At 38.6% G+C, this 23,036-nt stretch overlaps 1 protein-coding gene across 1 annotated transcript in view; it reads left to right on the forward strand.

Moving 5' to 3' along the window:
* The window catches only part of TMPRSS7 (transmembrane serine protease 7), an 89,639-nt gene that overhangs the window by 17,860 nt on the left and 48,743 nt on the right, over positions 1–23,036 (forward strand). Inside the window, exons 4-9 of the mRNA XM_021007181.2 lie at positions 12,430–12,497; positions 13,645–13,832; positions 14,526–14,564; positions 14,718–14,946; positions 18,464–18,594; positions 20,089–20,201. Coding sequence (XP_020862840.1) covers positions 12,430–12,497; positions 13,645–13,832; positions 14,526–14,564; positions 14,718–14,946; positions 18,464–18,594; positions 20,089–20,201 — 768 coding nt within the window. The remainder of the gene's footprint in view (positions 1–12,429; positions 12,498–13,644; positions 13,833–14,525; positions 14,565–14,717; positions 14,947–18,463; positions 18,595–20,088; positions 20,202–23,036) is intronic.

Below are 23,036 nucleotides of genomic sequence, written 5' to 3' on the forward strand. Positions count from 1 at the left end.
TGCATTTTTGTTACAGACCTTGTTCAGAGCTCTGTTCCATTCTCCTAAAGCTAGGTTTTGATACTCAAGTTATAATGATGTCTTTAGGAGCACTGAATACAAGTGAAATGAAAATGCTTTGTCCCAGAAATGAGTGTAACCAAAATGGATGTACCACTTAAATCTGGGAGCAGGAGAAATATGGGTTGTTAAAATAAAAATCTAAGCACATCAGAACTGGAAGAGACCTTTAAACTATGCACTTAAATCTCCTCATTTTATAGACTATTGCAGAAGAAATCTCCTTTGATACAATTTTTCTACTTTTGGGCATGTCCCTAAGGCATTAGGAGTACCTAATGACACTCCCTAAAAGGCAGATTTTTGGCTAGAAAAATGTCAGAGCAGGTCAGTTAAAATGGTCAAGGGGACATTTCCATAAGAATATACACAGCACAGGATGTGAAGTATACTCTGAAATCATAGGAAGGATTAAAAAAGAGAGAAAAGGGAAAGGAAAGAATGGAAAAGAGAAAGAAAGGGGTACAAATGGTGGGGAAGTGATAGAGTCAAGTGCTGCCCAGGGTTAAGTTGTCTATTTCTGAAGAACACAAACATGAATAGGGCTCTTCCATCATAAAGATGAATATTGAAAGAAGATATAATAAAAATATGTATAATCACGAAAGGTATGTTATAGGGAGACACTAACTAGTTCTTAGGATGCTGTAAGTAAGAGGAAGACCTTGGAGTTCTTTTTTAAAAAAATCCTCTTAATACAAATAAAAGCAAACACCATTTGATGTAGTAGAAAATTATATAAACATATATAATATACATGCACAGATATATGTAAATATACACATATACGTGCTTCTCTAACCCCAAGAAATGGCAGAGACAGGAATTTTGTGAATATTCAAGAAAAAATGTATGTAGATTTAATGGATGAAAGCAGAGTGATGCAATAGAAAGTATATTGTATTTTAACCTGAGTTTAACTGACAGTTGTCACTACCTGTGAGACTTTGGGCAAGTCATTTAGTTTTCTTATCTGTGAAATGAGGGAGTCAGATTAGATGATCTCTAAGGCCCTTTCTGGGGTAGCTAAGTGGTGCAGAGGATAGAATATCGTGCCTGGAGTCAGGAAGACTCCTCTTCCTGAGTTCAAATCTGGCCTCAGACATTTGCTAGAAGTGGGATGCTGGTCAAGTCATTTAACCTTGTTTGCTTCAGTTTCCTCATCTGTAAAATGAGCTGAAGAAGGAAATTACAAACGACTCCAGTATCTTTGCTAAGAATACCCCAAATAAGGTCACAAATGACTGAACAACAAAAAAGTCCTTTCCATATCTAAATCATAGGAGTCAGTAAATTGTAATTCAAAGACAAATACACAAAAGATAGCACCTTAATTCGCAAGGAAAAGTTCAGAATTGCTTATCACTGTAATGGAGGGACTTCACATATCTCTTCCCAGCAAAAACTTTGGAGCCATTGGTCTGAGTCATTAATGAGCTACTAGTAATTTTTAAGTCAGCCATCCTTACTCTCTCTTCTTTCCCCATGTTGGTGAGCTTATTACCAGCAGCAAGCACTGGCAATTAAATATAGACAGGAAACATACTGTGGATAATCCATTCATCAATTCAAGCTAACTGTATATAGTAGATATTTAATAGTGCTAAATTGAATTGAATTACTTTGTATCTTCCTTTCTAGATCATTAAAATTTTTATTAACATAGATTTAATAACTGTCACTCATCTTTAGAGGGGCAGAAAGTAAGTATTTTCCATGTTTAGAATATGGTTAATCTAGTTTGCTGCCTAAGGTACACATGGGACTAGGAAACATTAGTTGCCACTACAAGCCCCCTCTCAGTTGATGTAACCTTATGTGGAGGATACGAATAGATATAATGATGGAAAAAGATGGGAAGTATAATAGGAAGCTGATAGAGACATCATATCATGTACAAGATATCGTGGAAAAAATATTGGATGGTAAGTCACAACACCTTTTTTTTTTCCTAGTTGTAGCTTTGGTATGAATTAGTATGTGATTTTAGTTAAATAACTTAACATCTCTGAATCTCAATTTACTTATCTCTGTAATGGTGTTGATGTATAGGAGCTGTGAGTAATCTGGGCCTTGTGCCAGGTGGCTGTTAATCACCCAGCACTGTGCCTCTATTTCTATGTACCAAAACTCTTTATCTGGAAGTATGTTTCTAGCATATAATAGACATTTAGTAAATGCTTGTTGGTTGATGGATTGATTGAATCATGATGTGTCACTTTTATGTCTCTGCCTTTACCTATTGGCCACATCCCCTCCTTTACAAATCCAGCAAACTGCTAATTACCATCCTCAAGATTACCTGCAAGCATGGTCAAACTAAAACCAATGTACACATTTCTCATGAAACACCATTCTTTCTCCATTTCCACCTTCTAGACAAAATCCCTCCTTTCCCACTGGTTCTTCCCTCTTCAGCCTCTCAGCTGCAGATCAGAAATGAGATAGCTAATCCAGAAATTTAGTGCCTTGTGTTATGTATACTTCCCGCTCCCCAGTAAAGCAGTCTCACAGTAAAGTAAAACTTACCACAAAACTAGTGGCCTACATTGGAATTGGAAGTAGAGTGCTCTGGAAACCTTTGAAAAAGCATGTTTGTGCTATCATTTTTGCTGCCATTGTATCTCATCTTCTATTTGACACCAGCCTTCTCTGTCTATTCTAACTATGTAGAATGAGGTAAAAGGATGGATAAAATTGCAGCAGGATATCCAACAAGGAACTGGATGCCTCTCCTATATGGAACACTAATACCTCACATTTCGATAGTGGTTTAAAAATATTCTTTTCATAACAATCCTTGAGACAAATTATTATTGTTGCTTATTGTTCAGCTGTTTTTCAGTTAAGTCTGACTCTCTGTGATCCCATTTGTGGTTTCTTGGCAAGGATACTGGGGTAGTTTGCCATTTGCTTCTCCAGCTCACTTTACAGATGAGAAAAACAGGGTTGAGTGACTTGCTCAGGGTCACACAGCTAGTAAGCATCTCAGGCTGGATTTGAACAGGGAGCTGATAACAAAGCCAGGAAGCCCTGGATTCAAGTTCTGTTTCTGACACATTCTAGTTTTGTGACCCTGGGAAAGTCACTTAATCTCTCAGTGCTCCAGGTAAGTCTCCAAGGCAATAAGTTGCAGAAAGGGTGTCAATTTGCATGGAGAAAGGGAGTTTCCTCACCTGGGAGTTCTCTATAACAATGGACCTAAAGGTCAAATCTTTATTCTTGTAGGGGAAAAAAATGGACAACAACCAACTTCTCCTTAATAAGAGAAGTTAGATGGCCTTTGGAGTCTGAACTATGGATGCTATCTGCCACCTAATGGTCAATATTGGAATGTCAGTCTCATTGACCATTTTACCAGACAAATTATAGTCAGGCCCCTCATTTCACTGCTACTTTTATGCTTGGAGGCTGGTAAAAAGGACTGTGAGGATGGGTTAATAGAGCCTGGCATATTCATCTCTGAAGAAGGTAACCTTGGAAGGAGAAGTAAAGCTTTAATGTGATAAGAAGTTATTATCATGTGGAAGAGATGACTGATTATTGGCTATCTTCCTTTGGAGACAGAAAGAAAGCAAATAGTCTGAAAAGATGCCACATGGAGTGAGAACTAACAGATCCAAGGGAGCACGTCTTCACAGGGACTGTGGTTAAGAACTAGGACATATTAGGAAGGGAGATTGTAAAACCTACTTCCCGATCAATTCTGATGGTGGTTTATTTGTAGTCCTACTTAGATGCAGAGAGATGGATTCACTTTTTTCAAAAGAGCTTTTCCCAGCTTTTCATAAGAATAATAGAGAATCTTATGATAGGGAGCCTCAGAGACCTTGACAAGAATGATAATCATAATTCTTGAATTCTTAAAGGAGCCTGAAACCTCATCAGGGTGAGTTTTCCTTCCACCAGAGTAGATCACAACCATTCTATGATTTCTCATCTAGTGTGATTTTTGTCCATGTGTGTCTATAAATTATTCATTAAGCTTTAGGCCTTCCTTTCATTATTTTAATATATTGTAGGCACTAGTACAACATTCATATTGTCCATCTGTTATCCCTCCTTCTCACTATCTGACTGGCTCACCTTCTTTTTTGGTAAAGCATGTCACTCTTGACACCCAAATTTATCACTGGTAATATATTGCAAGCTATTTACATCCACAATATAATTATCTATTGCCTTTTGGCTCAACTGAAAATTTGTATTTTTCTGAGATCACAGGGTTCTATGATTTCCAGTTGTAGAGCAGTACTATGAAGAACTATGAAGTTCTGAAACTAGTCTTTAACTCCAAAAATTTTATAAAGATAAGAAAGAAAGTCTTTAAGTCAATACCTCCATCCTCAATTTATTTATTTTTATAAAGGTACCACCTTTTATCTTTTCCATTTTTGGGGAATCTTTCCATCTAAAGTTGAAGATTAATGAAAATGGATCCTGAATGATTTAAAGATTTTATAGCCAAATTCTTTTGCATGTGTTTGATCATATCCAACTGTTGGTCCTAAATTCATCTTACATGACAACAATTTATTTATAAAGTGGATTGGGTAGTGAGGTGGTTTTGTCCAGGTGTGGTGACTTTATTATCATGTCAGCTGAGAAAGTAACTATAAAAATGTTAATGGATCTGTCCTATTTCACATTGACTTATTGTCACAGAATCATAGAATCTCTAAGTTGGAAGGGATCTCAGAGACCTTCTAATATAACATATATCTAAACAAGAAACTATTTTCCAATATCCCTGACAAGTAGTCATCCAGTCTCCAACCAAAAATCTTCTAGTAATATCCCCTGCATCTTTAGACAGCCAATTCTGCTTTTAGACAATTCTGATTGTGAGGAATCTTTTCCTAACAAAATCGAATTAAAATTTGACTCTCTTCAACTTGTAGCCATTACTCCTCATTCATAGGATGATAGAGGTGAAGAGAACAATAGAGATCATCCTATCCTATCCAACGCCTCTTTTCACAGATGAGTAAACTGAGAGTTAGAATGGTTAAATGACTTGCCCAAGGTCAAAGATATCATGTAATGGAACTGTGATTCAAATCCTGGCCTTTTGGATCCAAGCCCAACACCCTTTCCACTATTTCATGTTGTCTATTCTTTGAGGCTAAGCAGGATGAGTGGAACCCATTTTCCATGTGACACCATTTCAAATATGTGAAGACAGGTGTTAAATTTTCTCCTGCCTCCCCCAGAATTTTCTCTTCTGGAATCATATCCTGAGCTCCTTCAAATGAATCTTGCATGCTCTCTGGTTGCCCCACCATTCTAACATCCTGCCTGACACAATCTAATTAGTCTTCTCAAAGTGTGGTGCCCAGAACTGAATACAATATTTCTATTATAGTCTGATTAAGGCTTTTACAGAGACTGTGCTGCCATCCATTCAACCTAAAATTATATTTATCTACCATGTTACACTCTTTTATCATATCAAGTTTGTAGACCACTAGAACCTGTATATCTTGTTCATATCAAGTTGTCAATAAGCATTTTTTAAAGTTCCTACTACTACTACCAGGCATCACACTAAGTGTTAGAGACACAAAAAAGCAAAAAAAAACCACTGGTTGTCCTGAGAGAGCTCATAACCCAACAGAGAGAAACAATACACAAACAATTTTGTGTAAAAAGATATATACAGGTTGAAACGGAGGTAGTCTCAGGAAAGGTAGGATCAGAAATGGCTTCCGACTGAAGGAGGATTTTAGCCAAAACTGGAGGAAAGCCAGGGAAGCCAAGAGGTAGAGAATTACAGGTTAGGGGAACAGCCGGGAGAAATGCACTGAATTGGTACATGGAGTATCATGTATGAGGATCAGGAAAGAGGCCAGGGTCACTAGATTGTAGAATATGTGGAGGAGAGTAAGGTGTAAGAAGTCTAGAAAGGTAGGAAGGGGCCAAGGTAGGAAGTCAAACAGAGGGTTTTATATTTGACTTGAGGTAAAAAGGAGCCACTGTAGTTTATTGAATAGGAGTGTGATGTGGTCAGGGAACTATCATATATTTATTATCTATAATATAGCTATGCCTTCTGCAATCTACACTTCTGTAGTTGATTTTTAAACCTGGGAAGAACTATGCATTTTTCCTTTAAAATTTCATCTTAATGAAATTTTAGCTAATTTTATTAGCTAAATGAACTCTAGCTAATTAAGATTGTTTTGGATACTGTCATCCAATGTGCTAGAAGTCCCTTTTGTATACTGTTGTATTTAATTGTGCCCTTTTACTATTAAAATAGATAGCTTAATAAAAATATAGCTATGTCCAGGTAAAATAGCAGAATCATAGGGTTTCACAGTAAAAAAAAAATGGATTTCAGTCTTAATTCTGCCATCCACTGTTCGTATGATTCTGGGTAAATCACCAAACCCCTCTGAAGCTTAGACTTCTCCATGTGTCAAACAGTAATAATGACATTTGAGCTATCTATCTCAGAAGATCATTGTAAGGAAAAGCATTCATAAGTTGTAAAGCACTATATAAATATGAGCTATTAATGTAATCCGTATCAAGATTTTAAGGAATATGATGACAAGGGGTGGAGCCAAGATGGCAGAGTGAAAGCAGTGACTTGCTTGAGCTCTCCCCCAAACCCCTCCAAATGCCTATAAAAAATGCTCTAAATAGATTCTAAAGCAACTGAACCCACAAAAAGATAGAGTGAAGCAAATTTCCTGCCCAAGACAACCCGGATGGTTGATCAGAAAGGTATATCGGCTGGGCGAGAGAGGAGCTCAGTGTGGTGTGGGCGTGCAGGACGCAGTGAACCTGGAGCAGGCCTCAGAGGACTGAATCTTGGGCAGCTGTGGCAGCTTCCAGACCTCTCAACCCACAAACACCAAAGACAACTTAGAAGGTCAGTGGGAAAAGTCTGTTTCTGCAGTGCTGAGAGAGGAGCTAGGTCAGAGCCAGCTCCAGAGTGAAGAGCACACAGCATGGGCACCAGGGTGGTGGCTGCATCCTGAGTTTCTGGCCCACAGACTGAGGGGGAATTGAGTGGCTGACCAGAAGGGGACTGCAGGGATCTCTTTGCCAGTGCTGAGGCAGGAATCTCTTGCTTTGCCTGTGCTTGAATCTGGGTCACAGCTTTTGGCAGCCGTCCTGGGGTGAGCAGGAGTGCTGGCATGGTGGAGCTTGTAGTATCAGTGAAGAAGAAACTTTCTTCACAGTTCCAGGACAGAAAGGAGTGCTTGTGGTCACTAATAGACCAGAGCACAGGCCAGGAAAGGAGTAAACACCTTGCCCCTTATCATACCACCTTGCAAGAACTGAAAATTTACAGGTCTCTACAAGTATCTCTGAAAACAGCTGTATAAACCCCCAAAGCTTGGAACAGCACATTCTCCACAGTGGAAGGAGACTCTTACCTTAACAAAGAGTTTAAAACTCAAGTAATTGGCTGGGATCATGAGCAAGCAGTGCAAAAAGAGTCAGACTATATTATCTTACTTTGGTGACAAAGAAGATCAAAATATACAACCAGAAGACAACAAAGTCAAAGCTCCTACATCCAAAGCCTCCAAGAAAAATATGAATCAGTCCCAGGCCTTGGAAGAGCTCAAGAGAGAAGCAAGTAAGAGAAGTACAGGAAAAACTGGGAAGAGAAATGAGAGGGATGCAAGAAAATCATGAAAAACAAGTCAACAGCTTGCTAAAGGAGACCCAAAAAAATACTGAAGAAAATAACACCTTAAAAAACAGCCTAACCCAAATGGCAAAAGAGGTCCAAAAAGCCAATGAGGAGAAGAATGCTCTAAAAAGTAAAATTGGCCAAATGGAAAAGGAAGGCCAAAAGATTATTGAAGAAAATACTTCCTTAAAAATTAGAATAGAGCAATTGGAAGCTAGTGACTTGAGAAATCAAGACACTGTAAAACAAATCCAAAAGAATGAAAAATTAGAAAACAACGTGAAATATCTCATTGGAAAAACAACTGACCTGAAAAATAGATCCAGGAGAGAGAATTTCAAACTTATTGGACTATCTGAAAGCCATGATCAAAAAAAGAGCCTAGACATCATCTTTCAAGAAATTATCAAGGAAAACTGCCCTGATATTTTAGAACCAGAGAGCAAAATAGAAATTGAAAGAATCCACTGATCTCCTCCTGAAAGAGATCCCCAAAGGAAAACTCCTAGGAATACTGTAGCCAAATTCCAGAGTTCCCAGGTCAAGGAGAAAATATTACAAGCTGCCAGAAAGAAACAATTCAAGTACTGTGGAAACACAATCAGGATAACACAAGATTTAGCAGCTTCTACATTAAAGGACTGCAGGGCATGGAATATAATATTCCAGAGGGCAAAGGAGATAGGATTACAACCAAGAATCACCTACCCAGCAAAACTAAGTATAATCCTCCAGGGAAAAAATGGTCATTCAGTGAAATAGAGGACTTTCAAGCATTCTTGATGAAAAGACCAGAGCTGAATAGAAATTTGACTTTCAAATACAAGACTCAAGTGGAACATGAAGAGGTAAACAGGAAAGAGAAATCATAAGAGACTTATTAAGATTGAACTGTTACATTCCTGCATGGAAAGATATTTATAACTCATGAGACCTTTGTCAGTATTAGGGTAGTTGGAGGGGAAAATTAATGTATGTATATAGATAGATAGATAGATAGATAGATAGATAGATAGATAGAGCACAGGGTGAGTTGAAGATTAAGGGTCATATCTGGAGAATAAAATTAAGGGATGAGAAGGATTATACTAGAGAAGAAGAAAGGGAGAGGTAGAAGGGTAAATTATCTCACAAAAAAACAGAAAAGAAAAGGCTCTTACAGTGGAGGGGAAATGGGAAGGTGAGAGGGAATGATGAATCTTATTCTCATAGGATTTGGCTTAAGGAGGGAATAACATACACATTCAATTGGGTATGGAAATCTGTCTTACCCTACAGGAAAATAGGGGGGAAGGGGACAAGAACAGGGGGATGATAAGAGAGGGCAGATTGGGAAAGGGGTAATCAGAAGCAAATACTTCTGAGGAGGACAGGGTCAAAAGAAAGAATAGAATAAATGGGGGGCAAGATGGGATTAAGGGAAATAGAGTTAGTTTTTCACAGCATGTCTACTATGGAAGTGTTTTGCATAACTACACATGTATAACCTATATTGAGTTGCTTGCCTTTTCAATGAGGGTGGGTGGGGAGGGAGGAAGGGAGAAAATTTGGAACCCAAAGTTTTAAAAACACATGTTATAAAAAAAGTTTTCACATGCAACTGGGAAATAAGAAATACAGGAAATGGGGTACAGAAGTCTATCCTGCCCTACAGGAAAATAGAAGTGGAAGGGGATAAGAGAAGAGGGGTAGAGATAGAAGAGAGGGCAGACTAAGGGAAAGGGGTATTCAGAATGCATGCCATCTTGAGGTGGGGAGAGGGGTGAGATGGGGTGAAAATTTGGAACTCAAAATCTTGTGGAAGTATATGTTGAAAACTAAAAATAAATAAATGTATATAAAAAAAGGAATATGATGACACAAAATTAGTTACCTCACTAAATTGCCAACTTTTATCCATCCTTATTTACTCTAAACTTGATTTTATCTTAAAGTGGAATGAAAGGCAGCATGGTGTTGTGGATAGAGAGCTGGTCTAGAGGCCAAGATGACCTGGGTTTAGGTCCTGCCTCTAATGAATATGGACTATGTGACCCTGAGTAAGTCACTTAACCTTTTGGTGCTCTAGCAACTAAACTGGAAAGGACCTCAGAAGTCATTGAATTTAATCTCTTCATTTTACATCTGAGAAAACTGAGGCCCAGAGACACTAAATGACTTGTCCAAAGTCACATAGGTAAGTATCGAGGTAAAGCAAGCATTTGAACCAGGTGATCTGATGTCAAATAATTGTACTAATGATTTCATATCTTGTGCAAGAAGAGAAACTTACTTAAAATAAAATGTGAAGCAAGTACCAGAGAAATGCAGTGGCTGAAAAAACTCCCAACATCCACAAAGTAAAATTACCTCCTCTATGCACATTGGTAGGTGTCAGCACAGCACAACACAACAGGATGAAGGCCCTCTTTCCTGGGTGTCAGCAGAGGAACTGCCAAGCATTGTAGAAAGCTTAGTTATTTTCTTGTGATTCAACAATTGTGTGAAGAGGATGGTGACATCATGGTACCATGGGAAAAACCAAAGCAAAAGACTGGCTCTGGAGTCAGGGGAGCTGGATTCCTGTTCTGCTTCTTAAAGCCTGCTACTGGCATGGCCTTAGACAGGTCACTTTCTCTCCATGGGCCTCAGTTTCCTCATCTATAAAATGAGGGGATTGGACTAGATGGTCTCTGAGGTACCTACCAGCTCTAGAGCTATAATCCTATCATCCTTTGTTAAGGCTGTCTCTTCCTTATCTACCACCTCGTCATCCTGATCTATATCTGCCCATTGGACCCAGATGGCTCCAGAAGAGAAAGTGAGGCTGGTGACTTTGCACAGCCCTCCCTCACTTCAGTCCAATTTGTTTCATGTCATGACATCACCTCCCTGATATCATGTTTCCTCTTTGAGAATGAAGGACAAACAATAACAACAATCTCTTTGTCCAGTTTCTTTTTCTAACTTAAAGTTTCCTCCTTGGTCCTGGAAATTCTTGACTAACTAAATAACTAATCCTCCCTCTCTGTCTCTCTGTCTCTGTCTCTCTGTCTCTGTCTGTCCATCTGTCTGTCTGTCTGTCTGTCTCTCTCTCTCCTCCCCATTTTCTTCCCCCTCTATCCTCTCCTCTCCTCCTACTGGGGCTATTTCTTCTTCTTCTTCTTCTTCTTCTTCTTCTTCTTCTTCTTCTTCTTCTTCTTCTTCTTCTTCTTCTTCTTCTTCTTCTTCTTCTCCTTCTCCTTCTCCTCCTCCTCTCTCCTCCTCCTCTCTCTCTCCCCTGGCTGTAACCTTCCTGGAAAAGATAGGGTCAATCTTACAGGTGTGCTAAAGTTTCACCCCATCAGTCTTCCAAGTCTAGCAGAATAGGATGCGTTGGGGGCCAGTGAATTTATAAATAATTGTCAAATCCTGGAAACATGGGAAGATGGCACACAGGGCTCTATTTCTTCTTTCTACCCACTGTTTTCTTAAGCGCAGCTGCAGTGGATAGAGCACTGGTTCTGGCATCAGGAAAAGCCTGAGTTCAAATCTGGCCTCAGACACTTACTAGCTGTGTGATCCTATGCAAGTCACTTAACCTCTGCTTGCCTCAGTATCCTTGACTGTAAAATAGTAGCAATACTAGCACCTACCTCAAAGGATTGTTATAAGTATCAAATGAGATAAAATTTATTTTAAAAAACATTCAGCACAGTGCCTGGCACACAGTAGGTATTTTTGTTGTTCAGTTGTTTCTGACTCTTCATGACCCCATTTGGAGTTTCTTGGCAAAAATACTGGGGTGGTTTGCCATTTCCTCCTCTAGCTCATTTTACAGATGAGAAAACTGAGGCAAACAAGGATAAGTGATTTGCCCAGGGTCATGCAACTAGTAAGTATCTGAGGCCAGATTTAAACTCAGAAAGATGAGTCTTCCTGACTCCAGCACAAGCACTTTATACACTGTACCACCTACCTGCCCTGGAAAGTAAGCATTATTGAATGTTTATTTCCTTCCTCTCTTTCTTCTTCTGTTTGACTTTCTACTCTCCTGAAAACAATGACTGATTCTCTTGCTGACTCTGAAACATTACAAAAACAGGGCGGCATGTGAAGAGGCTATTTTTACAAGTGTACCTCATGTCACACATAGAGAGATTGAACCAGGACTGAAATTTGAGATGTGACCTATGTTTGTCCTCTACTAAACACCAGTACTAATCAGTGGCAAGTGAAGGGAGCCAAGGAGCTCTAGGATGCAGGATATTTGACTCATAGTAGTGTGAAGACCTTTATAAAGAAATGATTGGTTTCATATGACCCTTCTCCAAGGACCTCAGTGTGTTTTAGACATTTCCCATTAGCTTTCATACCACTTGTGAAATACAAAGAGACATAGAGGTAGGAGGGAAATGCTACTGGTTTTCCTAAAGGTTGTACATCCTCCTTTCCTGCATCTAGCTGCATACCTTACACATACATAACAGATGTTCCATGGATATTTATTGATTAGTTGAAAAAACAAAGAAATGAATTAATGAGAAAGGATTCTAGGGCATTTGTTACATAATTTATAGATACCAGTTTGACTGAAAATACAAAATCCAGACCTATTAAATGAGCGAACACTTGTTCACTCAGAGATTTTTTTTAACCACTTTTCTGCAGGCAACCAAATTTAAAAGGCTTTGTGCTCATCAACTACACTTGAATGTGAATCTACCTAATTTGGTATCCTGACTTTTCTTTTTCAGATGAACCTGGTATACACAACATCTGCTTTCTCAAAATTTTATAAGAAGTCTGTGGTTGCAGACGTCAGGTAACATCTTAAGCTGGTCAAAATTTGCATCATTCACAGGTTCTTTCTGCCTCGGTGTGTCTCAGCTTGTTGCAGTAACCTATGTGCCCTAAAGCTATGTGAATTATGAAATTGCATAATGGGCTGATGTCAGAATGTTGTTGAATTGTTTCAGTAGTGTTGCAATTCTCTGTGACTCCATCTGAGGTTTTCTTGGCAAAGATACTGCAGTGGTTTGCCATTTTCTTCTCCAGATCATTTTACAGATGAGGAAACTGAGGCAAAGAGGATTGAGTGACTTGCCCAGCATCACACACCTAGTAAGTGCCTGAGGCTGGATTTGAGCTCAGGTCTTCCTGACTCCAAGTCCAGCACATATCTATGCACTATGCCATCTAATTGCCCTGTAGTATCCCTGACTTCCTTCAAAGTATAGAGTATGTGCCACATACAGCATGAAGCTTTCATAATAACCACTCCCTACCAGTTGTTAGCTCTCTCTCTTTCTCTCTCTATATATGTATATATATGTATGTATATACAAATATATGCACACATACATACATACACACACATATGTGCATATATGTATATACACACTTTGCTTTTACTTAGCCAAGTATATGTAGCATTTCCTCTCAAAGAATGTTGGCTCCTTAAGGGTAAAGATTATTTCACTCTTTTCTCCACACTTCCTTTTTCCTAAAATGGTTTCCTGAACATATTAAGTGTTTAATGAATGTTTGTTGAAATACAGAGTGTTAGACTTGGAGGCAGGGAGACTTGAGTTTGAATCTTGCACACATAATAACTGTGTGACCCTAGACAAGTCACCTTTTTTTTTTAAGCCTCAATTTCCTCAGCCGTATAACAAAGAGATTGTATTTGATGGCTTCTAAGGTCCCTTCTGGCTCCTATGATCTTACTCATTTGGCTGCCAAATTGGGCACCATCTGTTGAAATATCATGATGTCTTCCCCACCCCCACAGAGGACATAATGCACAAAACAAGAATCTTTCCTCATTTTATGATCTCCTTTTGGGAAGCCGGTCCTATTTAAAAGACGTCCCATATTCATGTCTGGATACTATTAGTGTGTGCCCCAGCTTCCCTCTGAAATGCTGTCTCCCTAGGGGTTTCCCTGAACATCTCTATTTCTTGCTTCAGCAACAATAATGAGGGTGGCCTCCTTGTCCACTTTTGGCTCGTGTTTGTGGTGCCACATGCCAAGGTCTTCTGTGAAGAATGTGTAGCCGCCATCTTGAAGGACTCTATTCAGACGAGCATCGTGAACCGGACCTCGGTGGGGAGCCTGCAAGGCTTGGCTATCGATATGGATTCTGTGGTACTAAACGGTGAGTCCTTCTCCTTTAAGCTTTGCTGTTTGCTCTTGTTACAGCAACATCTTAATGAACTTAATGTTCCCCACTCTCAATAAAGAAAGTGCAGATATAAGAACAATGGGGCATAAGCTAGTGAAGCAACTGGCCTAAATGCATGTAACGATTGAACAGCATTGACTGGACCAGAGTGCAAGCATAGAAGCCCCAGGCCAACATCTAATGTACTGAAGCCTATTTTTCTTCTTCCTGCATTCATTATGGCTCAATGTTTTCTCAGGCCATTCATTTTAGAGGACAATCTGAGAATCCTGTAGAGAGAAGTCAAGACAACATTTACCTCCTCCTTACCGCCTCAAATTATCTAGTATTACAACATTTCCCTCTTCCTTCCACCATACACCCCAATTATCCTTATCAATTTGACAACTGACAGTATCTCTATTAGATTCCAAACTCCTTCAAGAGGCCAATTTAGTTTCTACAGAAACTTGCGCACTCCACTTCCTCATGACTTGGGGATTAAAATCTACAGTGGAAAATTCTTAAACTCAATTTGTAGGTATTTATACAGAACAGCATTGATTATTGCATTACCTTTGATTATCATATTTGTTTGGTGCTTCTTTTTCTAAAGGACTAGAAAGATTTCCCTGAATGGAAATGTTGACTCTAAAGGATTGTTTTCTGTTTGTTTTCTTGGTGCAGCTGGGCTCAGGTCTGACTACTCTTCAGCTATTGGAATAGGTAAATGGCTTCATGCTTGATTCCCCAAATTTCTTTTTCATTATATCCTTTCCTTTCTTGAATAATAATTCCTTTTGTTATTGACCCATTCTGTTCACAGACCACCAGAAAATTCACTTTTTGGTGTTCAAGTAATCTGTACTGTCTTCACAGATAAAGGCTGTGCTCAGGACTTATATGCAGATCATCCCTTTCAGCATTTTCCCCTGGAGATTTCTGCCACCTCGGGACACCTGATGTGCCACTTCAAACTGATTGCCTCAGTCGGCTATCTCATTCGCCTCTCTGTTGTGTCCTTACAAATTGAAGCTGACAACTGCATCACTGACTCCCTGACCATCTATGACTCCCTTATGCCTATCAAGAGCACCGTCTTATACCGGTAGGGACACAGTTTGGAGCCACATTTGTTGATTTGACAGATGTTTTCATGAAATGTCCTTTGTTTTATTATTTACTAATTCTCTTGGGATTTATTTTTGGTGGGAGTCAGGGGCAGGGACATCTTTCTATGTGAAAGGATAAGACATCCTGGCATCAGCATTATCACCATCATTATAACCGATATTTATGTACAGACCTGTGGTTTTACTGGCATAAGGAAATTCCAGGGGAATAAACTTCTTCCTGGTCTGTCACTTAATCTTAGAGTTTCCAACACATTTGAGGTGTTAAGTGACCTGCCTAGGGTCACACAACTGGTATATGTCAGAGATAAGATTTGAACCCAGATGGAAATTTGCAACACGCTTTGCATATATTATCTAATTTGATGCCCACAACAGCCTCGTGAAGTAGCACAACAGGCATTATTGACCCCATCTGTAGATGAGAAAACTGAGACTCAGGCAGATTAAATGACTTGCTCAGTGTCACACAACTAGTAAGTGCCAGTGGCAGAATTTGAACCCAGCCTTCTAATTCCAAGGCCTATCCTCTGGCCACCACACAAAGTTGATTTTCTGATATTTATATGGTGGTTGAAAAATTATGAAGTGCTTTTTGTACATTTTCTTATTTGATGCTCACAATAGCCCTGTGAGGTGATAGAGCAAGTATGGTTACTCCCGTTGGACAGAGGAGAAGACTGTGGCAGTGACAAGTAAAATGGCCTGCTCTGTGTCACACAGCTTCCAAGTGCCAGTGGCAGGATAAGAATCCAGGTCTTCCTGGCTCCAAGTCTAATATTCTGTCTTCTGTGACACTCATAAATGCTATTAGTAGGCACCAGTCAGAGGCAATGACAATTTTTACTGGCAGTACTTGTGGGATATGCCCAAGAACTAGGCTACAGTTTGCCATATCTAAAATCAATTCAATTCAAGTCAACAAGAATTTATTAAGTGACTGCTTTGTGACAGACATTTTGCCAAGTGCAGGGATGCAGATAGATCCAATAGTTTTCTTTTCTAATTTTTGTTTTCATCTAAATCTAGGTAAAATTTCTCCTATATCACAAAGTATCCTCATAATGGATGAATTATTTATTATAATGGTCTGATTATAATATGATAATATTATACATCAGTCAAAAAATCTGTACAGTAGAATATAATTCCAAGGAATGCCCAATGGATGGGTGACTTTATAGCGATGCTTCATAGTCCAGTGAAATTCATTATAAGGGGCAGCTATGAAGTGCAGTGGATAGAGCACTGACCCTGGAGTCAAGAGGATGTGAGTTCAAAGCTGACCTCAGATGCTTGACACTTACCAGCTGTGTGACCCTGGACAAGTCATTTAACCCCATTTGTCTCACCAAAAAAAGAAAAATAAATTCATTATGAAAAACATTCAAGTGTTCCACAATAGACTATAAGGTACTGTGAACCAACCTCCCCATCTTTCTGAGGTTAAATTAATTTATGTCCCTTAGGGGAGTGGGACTGGAAGAAGTTAGGATTAGAAGGGTTAGATCTGGTTTAGAGGGACATTGTATGTCCAATTTAAAAACCCTTGAGGAAGGGGGGCTAAGAAAAACCTGTTGAGTTAGCAAAATGAAGGCAGAAATAATGAATCCAGGGTTTAAGGTTAACTAGAAATCATTTTGAGATGTTTTAAAAAAAATTATGTGCTATGTAATTATACTATTATGTCATACCAATGTGTATATATAATAAAATATGATATTTTATTTATTTATACACACATACATATGTAAAGCCATTCTATACATACTTCTATTTATCAGTTCTTTCTCTGGATTCAGATGGTGTCTTCCTTTGTAGGTCCTCTGTAGTTAATTTGGGCATTTATAATAGTCCAAATGACTTAGTCACTCAAAGTTATTCTTAAAACAATATTGCTGTTACTGTATACAATGTTTTCTTTTTTCTGCTCATTTCACTCTTTATTATTTCATGCCAGTCTATCCATGTTTTTCTAAGATCATCAAGTTCATCATTTCTTATAGCACAGTAATATCCCATCACAATCATATATGACAACTTTTTTCAGCTATTTCCCAAGTGATGGGCATCCTCGCAATTTCCAATTCTTTGCCACTACAAAGAGAGCTGCTATAAATATTTTAGAACACACAGATTCTTTTCTTTTTTGCCTAATCATCTTGGAAAACAGACCTAATAGTGGTATTGCTGAGTCAAAGGGTATGGGCAGTTTAATAACTTTGGGCATAATTCCAGATTGCTCTCCAAAATGTTTTGATTAGTTCACAGTTCCACCAAAAGTCTCCTAATTTTTCCATATCCCATCCAACATTTGTCTCTTTCCTCTTCTATCACTTTAGCTAATGTGATAGGTGTAAAATGATATCTCAAGGTTATTTTAATTTATATTTCTCTAATCAATAATGATTTAGGCATTTTTCATGTGGCTATAAATTGTTTTGATTTTTTTCATCAGAAAACTGCTTATTCATATCTTTTGACATTTATCAATTAGGGAATGACTCATATTCTTATAGATTCGACAAAGTTCTTTATATATCTGAGATTAGAGACCTTTATCTGAGAAGCTGTCTATAAAAATTTTTCCCCAATTTTCTGCTTTCCTTCTGAGCTTGGCTGCATTGGTTTTATTTGGACTTTTTAATTTAATGTCATTGAAATTATCCATTTTATACCTCACACTGCTCTCTATCTCTTATTTATTCATAAATTATTCATCTATCCATTAGTCTGATAGATAACATGTGCCATGGTCTTCAAATTTTCTGGTAATATCTCCCTTCATATCTAGGTCATATAGCCATTTGACCTCACCTTTGTAAATGGTGTAAGATATTGGTCTATGACCAATTTCTTCCAGACTGCTTTCCAGCTTTCCCAACAATTTTGACCAAATAATGAATTCTTAACCCCAAAACTTAAGTACTCATTTATTTTCACAGCAAACCTATGAGATAAGCAGGGAAGGTACTGTTATATCCATTTTGGAGATGACAGAATTTATACAGGGTGTCTTAAAAGTCTCAGGGTACGTGCAGCTAGGTGGTATAATGGATAGAGCACCAGCCCTGGATTCAGAAGGACCTGAGTTCAAATCCGGCCTCAGACACATAACACTTACTAGTTGTGTGACCCTGGGCAAGTCACTTAACCCCATTGCCTAGCCAAAAAAAAGTCTTAGGGTAGTTTTGATCTGGGGCAGCTACGTGGGGCAGTAGATAAAGCTTCAGGACTGGAGTCAGGAAGACTCATCTTCTTGAGTTCCAATCCGTTCTCAGACATTTAATAGCTATATGACCCTGGGCAAGTCACTTAACCCTGTTTGCCTCAGTTCCTTATCTGTAAAATGAGCTGGAGAAGGAAATGGCAAACTATTTCAGTATCTCTCCCTAAGACTTTGGAACAGCCTGTACAATAAGTGATTGGTTTTTGAACTCCTAATCATCCAATAATCTGCTATTTGTGTCTTTGCTCTTTATCTGGTTTCAGAATTTGTGAACCTACCAGATCATTAATGTCATTTGTTTCGACAAACAATCTCATGTTGGTGACCTTTAAATCACCACGAGTGAAGAGGCTGTCAGGAATTCGGGGATATTTCGAGGTCATTCCAGAAGAAAGTAAGTTTCTTGACAAATGTTTAAAAATGTGAATCACATATAAGCGTATGTAAAATGTAAATGTATGCATAACCACATACAAGAGAGGCAGCCTGGTGCACTGGATCAAGAGTTTGCCTGGAAACTAAAAAGACCTGGGTTCACATTCTGCCTCTGATACATACTGGCTGTGTGACTCCAGCAAGTCACTTAACCTCTCAGTGCTCCAGGCATCTTTCTAAGTTGCAAAGAAAGTACCCACTTGAATGAGAAAAAGGAATGTCCTCACCAGGGACATTTCCCCCTCTACTGAGGAAATCAGAAGTGCAATCTCTGTATCTAAATAAAGCTCTTAGGATGATGAATTATGGTAGGAAGGGAGGAGTGTGTCTTTTTTTTAATACCCTTTGTGTACAATACTACAAGCAAGTATAAAGATGATCATTGAACTTTCCTGAATCCTTAGTCACAACCAATCAGTATGCATGTTTTCCAGTTAATCCAATTTACAGAAGACTTTGGATAATCAGGTCTAAAAAAGCATGGTTTAGCTATTTAATCACAGTCACTTTAACCATGTTTCTCAAGTGCTCTGGGTAAAATGCATAGAGAAATTTTGATCATTTTTCTGGGGCAGGCAGGAGATGGAATGAATCTAAAAAGGCTAATGGCTCACTCTTGTTCTGACCTGCTTCAATGAACTAGGCTCATTTCCTCACCAAGATCACACATATAAAAGGTTGATTCAGAGGATTTTTTTTCTATTATGTACAAGGACAATGATTGCAACAAAAATGAGGGACATCTCAATAGTTTTATTTAACTAAAATGAGCCTATATATCCTGGATGTATATCTATATCTAAATGTGTATATGTGCGCATATACATATATGTGTGTGTATATACACATACATACACATGTATATATACACATATATACACATATGTGATACATGAGTATATATATATGTATATATACATACATGTGTGTATATGGATATACAGATATAGATAAGTCTTTCCGACTTCAGGCCTGGTATTCTATCCACTGGACTCATCTTCCCGAGTTCAAATCTGGCCTCAGACACTTACTAGCTGTGTGACCCTGGACAAGTCACTTAACCCTGTTTGCCTCAGTTTCCTCATCTATCAAATGAGCTGGGAAAGGAAATGGCAAACTACTCTAGTATGTTTGCTAAGAAAACCCAAATGAGGTCACGAAGAGTTGGACATAACTGAAATGACTAAATAACAACAGCAAAATAGAGGATATTATAATAGATGATGTCTAAGACTCCTTCTATCTCTCCTGCTTTGTAAGAAATCAATACTGAGGCTGTGAGCTCAAAATGTTATGTCCTTAAGATACCATAAACTTATACAAGCAAAATTAGAATTCAAGCCTGAACTGATTAAATTTAGTGTGTACTATGATAAATACTTTGGCCTTGAAAGTATTTGTTGTGTTTTGTCTTTATAAAAAAATCTAATTTCTGTGGATTTTTTTTTGGCAGAGTGTGGGAGCACAATATTAGCCAAGGAGAACATTGGATTTGAAGGGAAATTTTCAAGTCCATATTACCCAAGCTACTATCCTCCAAAATGCAAGTGCACATGGAAATTTCAGGTACAGGTACCTTGACTTTTCATTATTTCTTAGAAACAACAACAGCAAAAATCCTGCTATTTAATATCAGTCAACAGCAAATAATGCTAACCAATGCCAACCAAGTCTATATTTCTAAATACTAATTATTTTACCTACTTCTATTGTTTATTTCAATGTTTGAGGTATCATTCTGTATTAATAGTAATACGTTGAAAAATGAGGAAGAAAAATCAGTACTCTATGTCAGGGCTAGGTGAACAACTGCAGAGGACCAATCCCATCTGACACCTATTTTTGCATGTCCTGTGAACTAAAAATGATTTTGACATTTTCAAATGTAAGAAAACTTTATTTTAAAATTTAAAAATCATTCCTATCTAGGTGGAGGAGGTTGCACACAAAACCAGGCCTTTTGTCTGTGGGCTGTAGTTTCACAAACCTTCCAGAAACATTTTTATTAATTTAGATCAATTCTCCTTGAAATTAGTGCTTTATGAAGAACAAATCGAGGAATCACTATAGGAATGGCACTTATTTTCTTGTATTTACTTTACTCCAAAGAACTTGGAAAATTTTCTAAGAAATCCTGATATTCTTCTAAAGCAGTGGTATCAAACTCAAATAGAAAAGAGGGTCATTATATCTTACTTAAACATATTAACATTATCTGTTTTATTGTATTTTAATTAATTTCATTAAAAATTTCCCAATCACATTTTAATCTGGCTCAGGCTGCATTCAGAGGCCATCTACTCCAATACCCTCATTTAGAGCCTCTCCATTCCAACATCCTCATTTTTAGACAAGGAAAGTGAGGCTTAGAGAGGTTAAGTGACTAGGTCATCTTGTTGTTATTGGCAATCTGGGTTAAGTGACTTTCCCAGGGTCACACAGCTAGTAAGTAGCTGAGGTCACATTTGAACTCAGGTCCTCCTGACTCCAAAGCCAGCACCTAGCTGCCATTAAGGGACTAGGTCATGATCCCACAGGTAGAGCTGAGATTTGAACTCAGGTCCTATAATTCCAAATTGAGCTCTCCAAGTTTAGTAATCTTTCCTCTGAAACTTAGTGAGCTTTCTTAGGTCCATTGGCCAAATGCCTATGGATAAATTTCTTGACCCAAGGGGCCTCTGGATCGAGACTGATTTCATTCTTCTTCTTTATATTTTAATTTTTTTTGGGGGGGGAGGTAATTGGGGTTAAGTGACCTGCCAGAGTCACACAGCATTCTTCTTCTTCAAAGTAAATATGACTTCATCCCTGGGGCACTGATCTCCTCACCTTGTTCACTAAATATTTAATAAAAGTATTTGTTCTGTGAAGTTTGGATTCAGTCAATGGCCATACTTGAGGACCTAGAGGGCCACACATATGTGTCCACAGGTTCCCCACCTCTGAATTCTACACTTTAGTGATGCCTTTAAGGTGAATCTCTTGCATAGTATCTGCACACAAGAATTCAGCATCCCGATGGTGACTTCTGGATGGGCCAGCAGCTCTGGTAGAAGACCTGATGGAAATCTTAGGACAATTGTTGTTCAGTCACATCCAACTCTAGGTGACCCCATGACATTGTCCATGAGGTTTTCTTTGCAAAGATACTAGAGTGGTTAGCCATTTCCTTCTCCAGTGTGTCCCCATTTTATAGAAGGGACACTGAGGCAAAATAGGACTTAAGTGACTTGCTCAAGGTCACACAGCTAGTAAGTGTCTGAGACTATATTTGAACTCAGATCTTCCTGACTACAGGCCTAGCTTTATCCATTGTACCACCTAGCTGCCCCTAGGACTTTTGGGGCTGGTAAAAAGAGCTGGTAGAGGGTGGGATAAAGGAGATTTGTGTCTGAGAGTTCAGAACTCCCTGATCTAGGGCTCTGCAGCTTTGCTCCTCATGGTCTCCTAGATCCTTTTATTCACACTCATTCAGAAGTCCAGGAAGGGAAAGTGTAGACCTCCAATTTCTGGAAATTCTCTTGGAGGAAATGCCTACAGGAAGGGGGTTTGGAATCCAGCTAAGGGAAGGAGTAGGAAGTCTCTGTTGCCCAGACCCTTCCAAGAAGAAAATCTGAGGCCTCTTCATTCCACAATAATAGTCCAAAATTACGTAGTGTCTTAAAGTTAAACAATGCATTAATCAGAACAACTCTCTGAGAAAGATAGTAAAAATATTATGTAATTTTTATTGTTGTGGAAAGTGATACTTAATAGCAACTAAACAATCTTGGTTGGGCTACCCCAGTAGGCCAAAATATTGAGCATCTGGATTATATTTGAATTGGTCTATGACTTTAAGGAAGAGTTGTTTTCGCTCGGATTCTTGTAATCTAGCCACTGCTCAGATTTTTACAATCTAGCCAATAGCTCATAGATGCTCAGATTCCTTAATACTCTGGCTAATATGGAAGATCTTTAATAAACCTTAAAAAAAAAAAGGAAGAGTTGTTTTCATTGAGCTATGAGGTCTCTGTTTATACTCACTTTCACCACTCTACAGTAATGAACACCCAACTGTTTGGAAATGGAGAGTTGGAATCACGAAGCTCCCAGGTGATCTTTGACACTGACATACATACAAGTCCAACCTCATTGCTTGGTAGAGAGGGACAGTTTGGGGTAGCAGTTAATCTTTTATAGTAGCACCAAAGCTGCTTCTTTGGAACTAGTTTACAACCTGCAGTCTGCCCTAAGATCACAGAAGAGCCATAAATAGGAATTCTGGGGTGTATTTTTGGTTGGGGAGAACCTGGGAATGGATCATCAGGCCAGCTTTGTGAAGAGGAGGCAGTAAGATAGGACAGAGGAGAAGAAACCCCAGGATACTACCTTCTGCATAGGACAAACTTTACCTTCACT

This window comes from Phascolarctos cinereus, unplaced genomic scaffold (assembly GCF_003287225.1).
Source record: "Phascolarctos cinereus isolate Bilbo 61053 unplaced genomic scaffold, phaCin_HiC Scaffold_726;HRSCAF=1367, whole genome shotgun sequence".
In the NCBI taxonomy this organism is placed as follows: Eukaryota; Metazoa; Chordata; class Mammalia; order Diprotodontia; family Phascolarctidae; genus Phascolarctos; species Phascolarctos cinereus.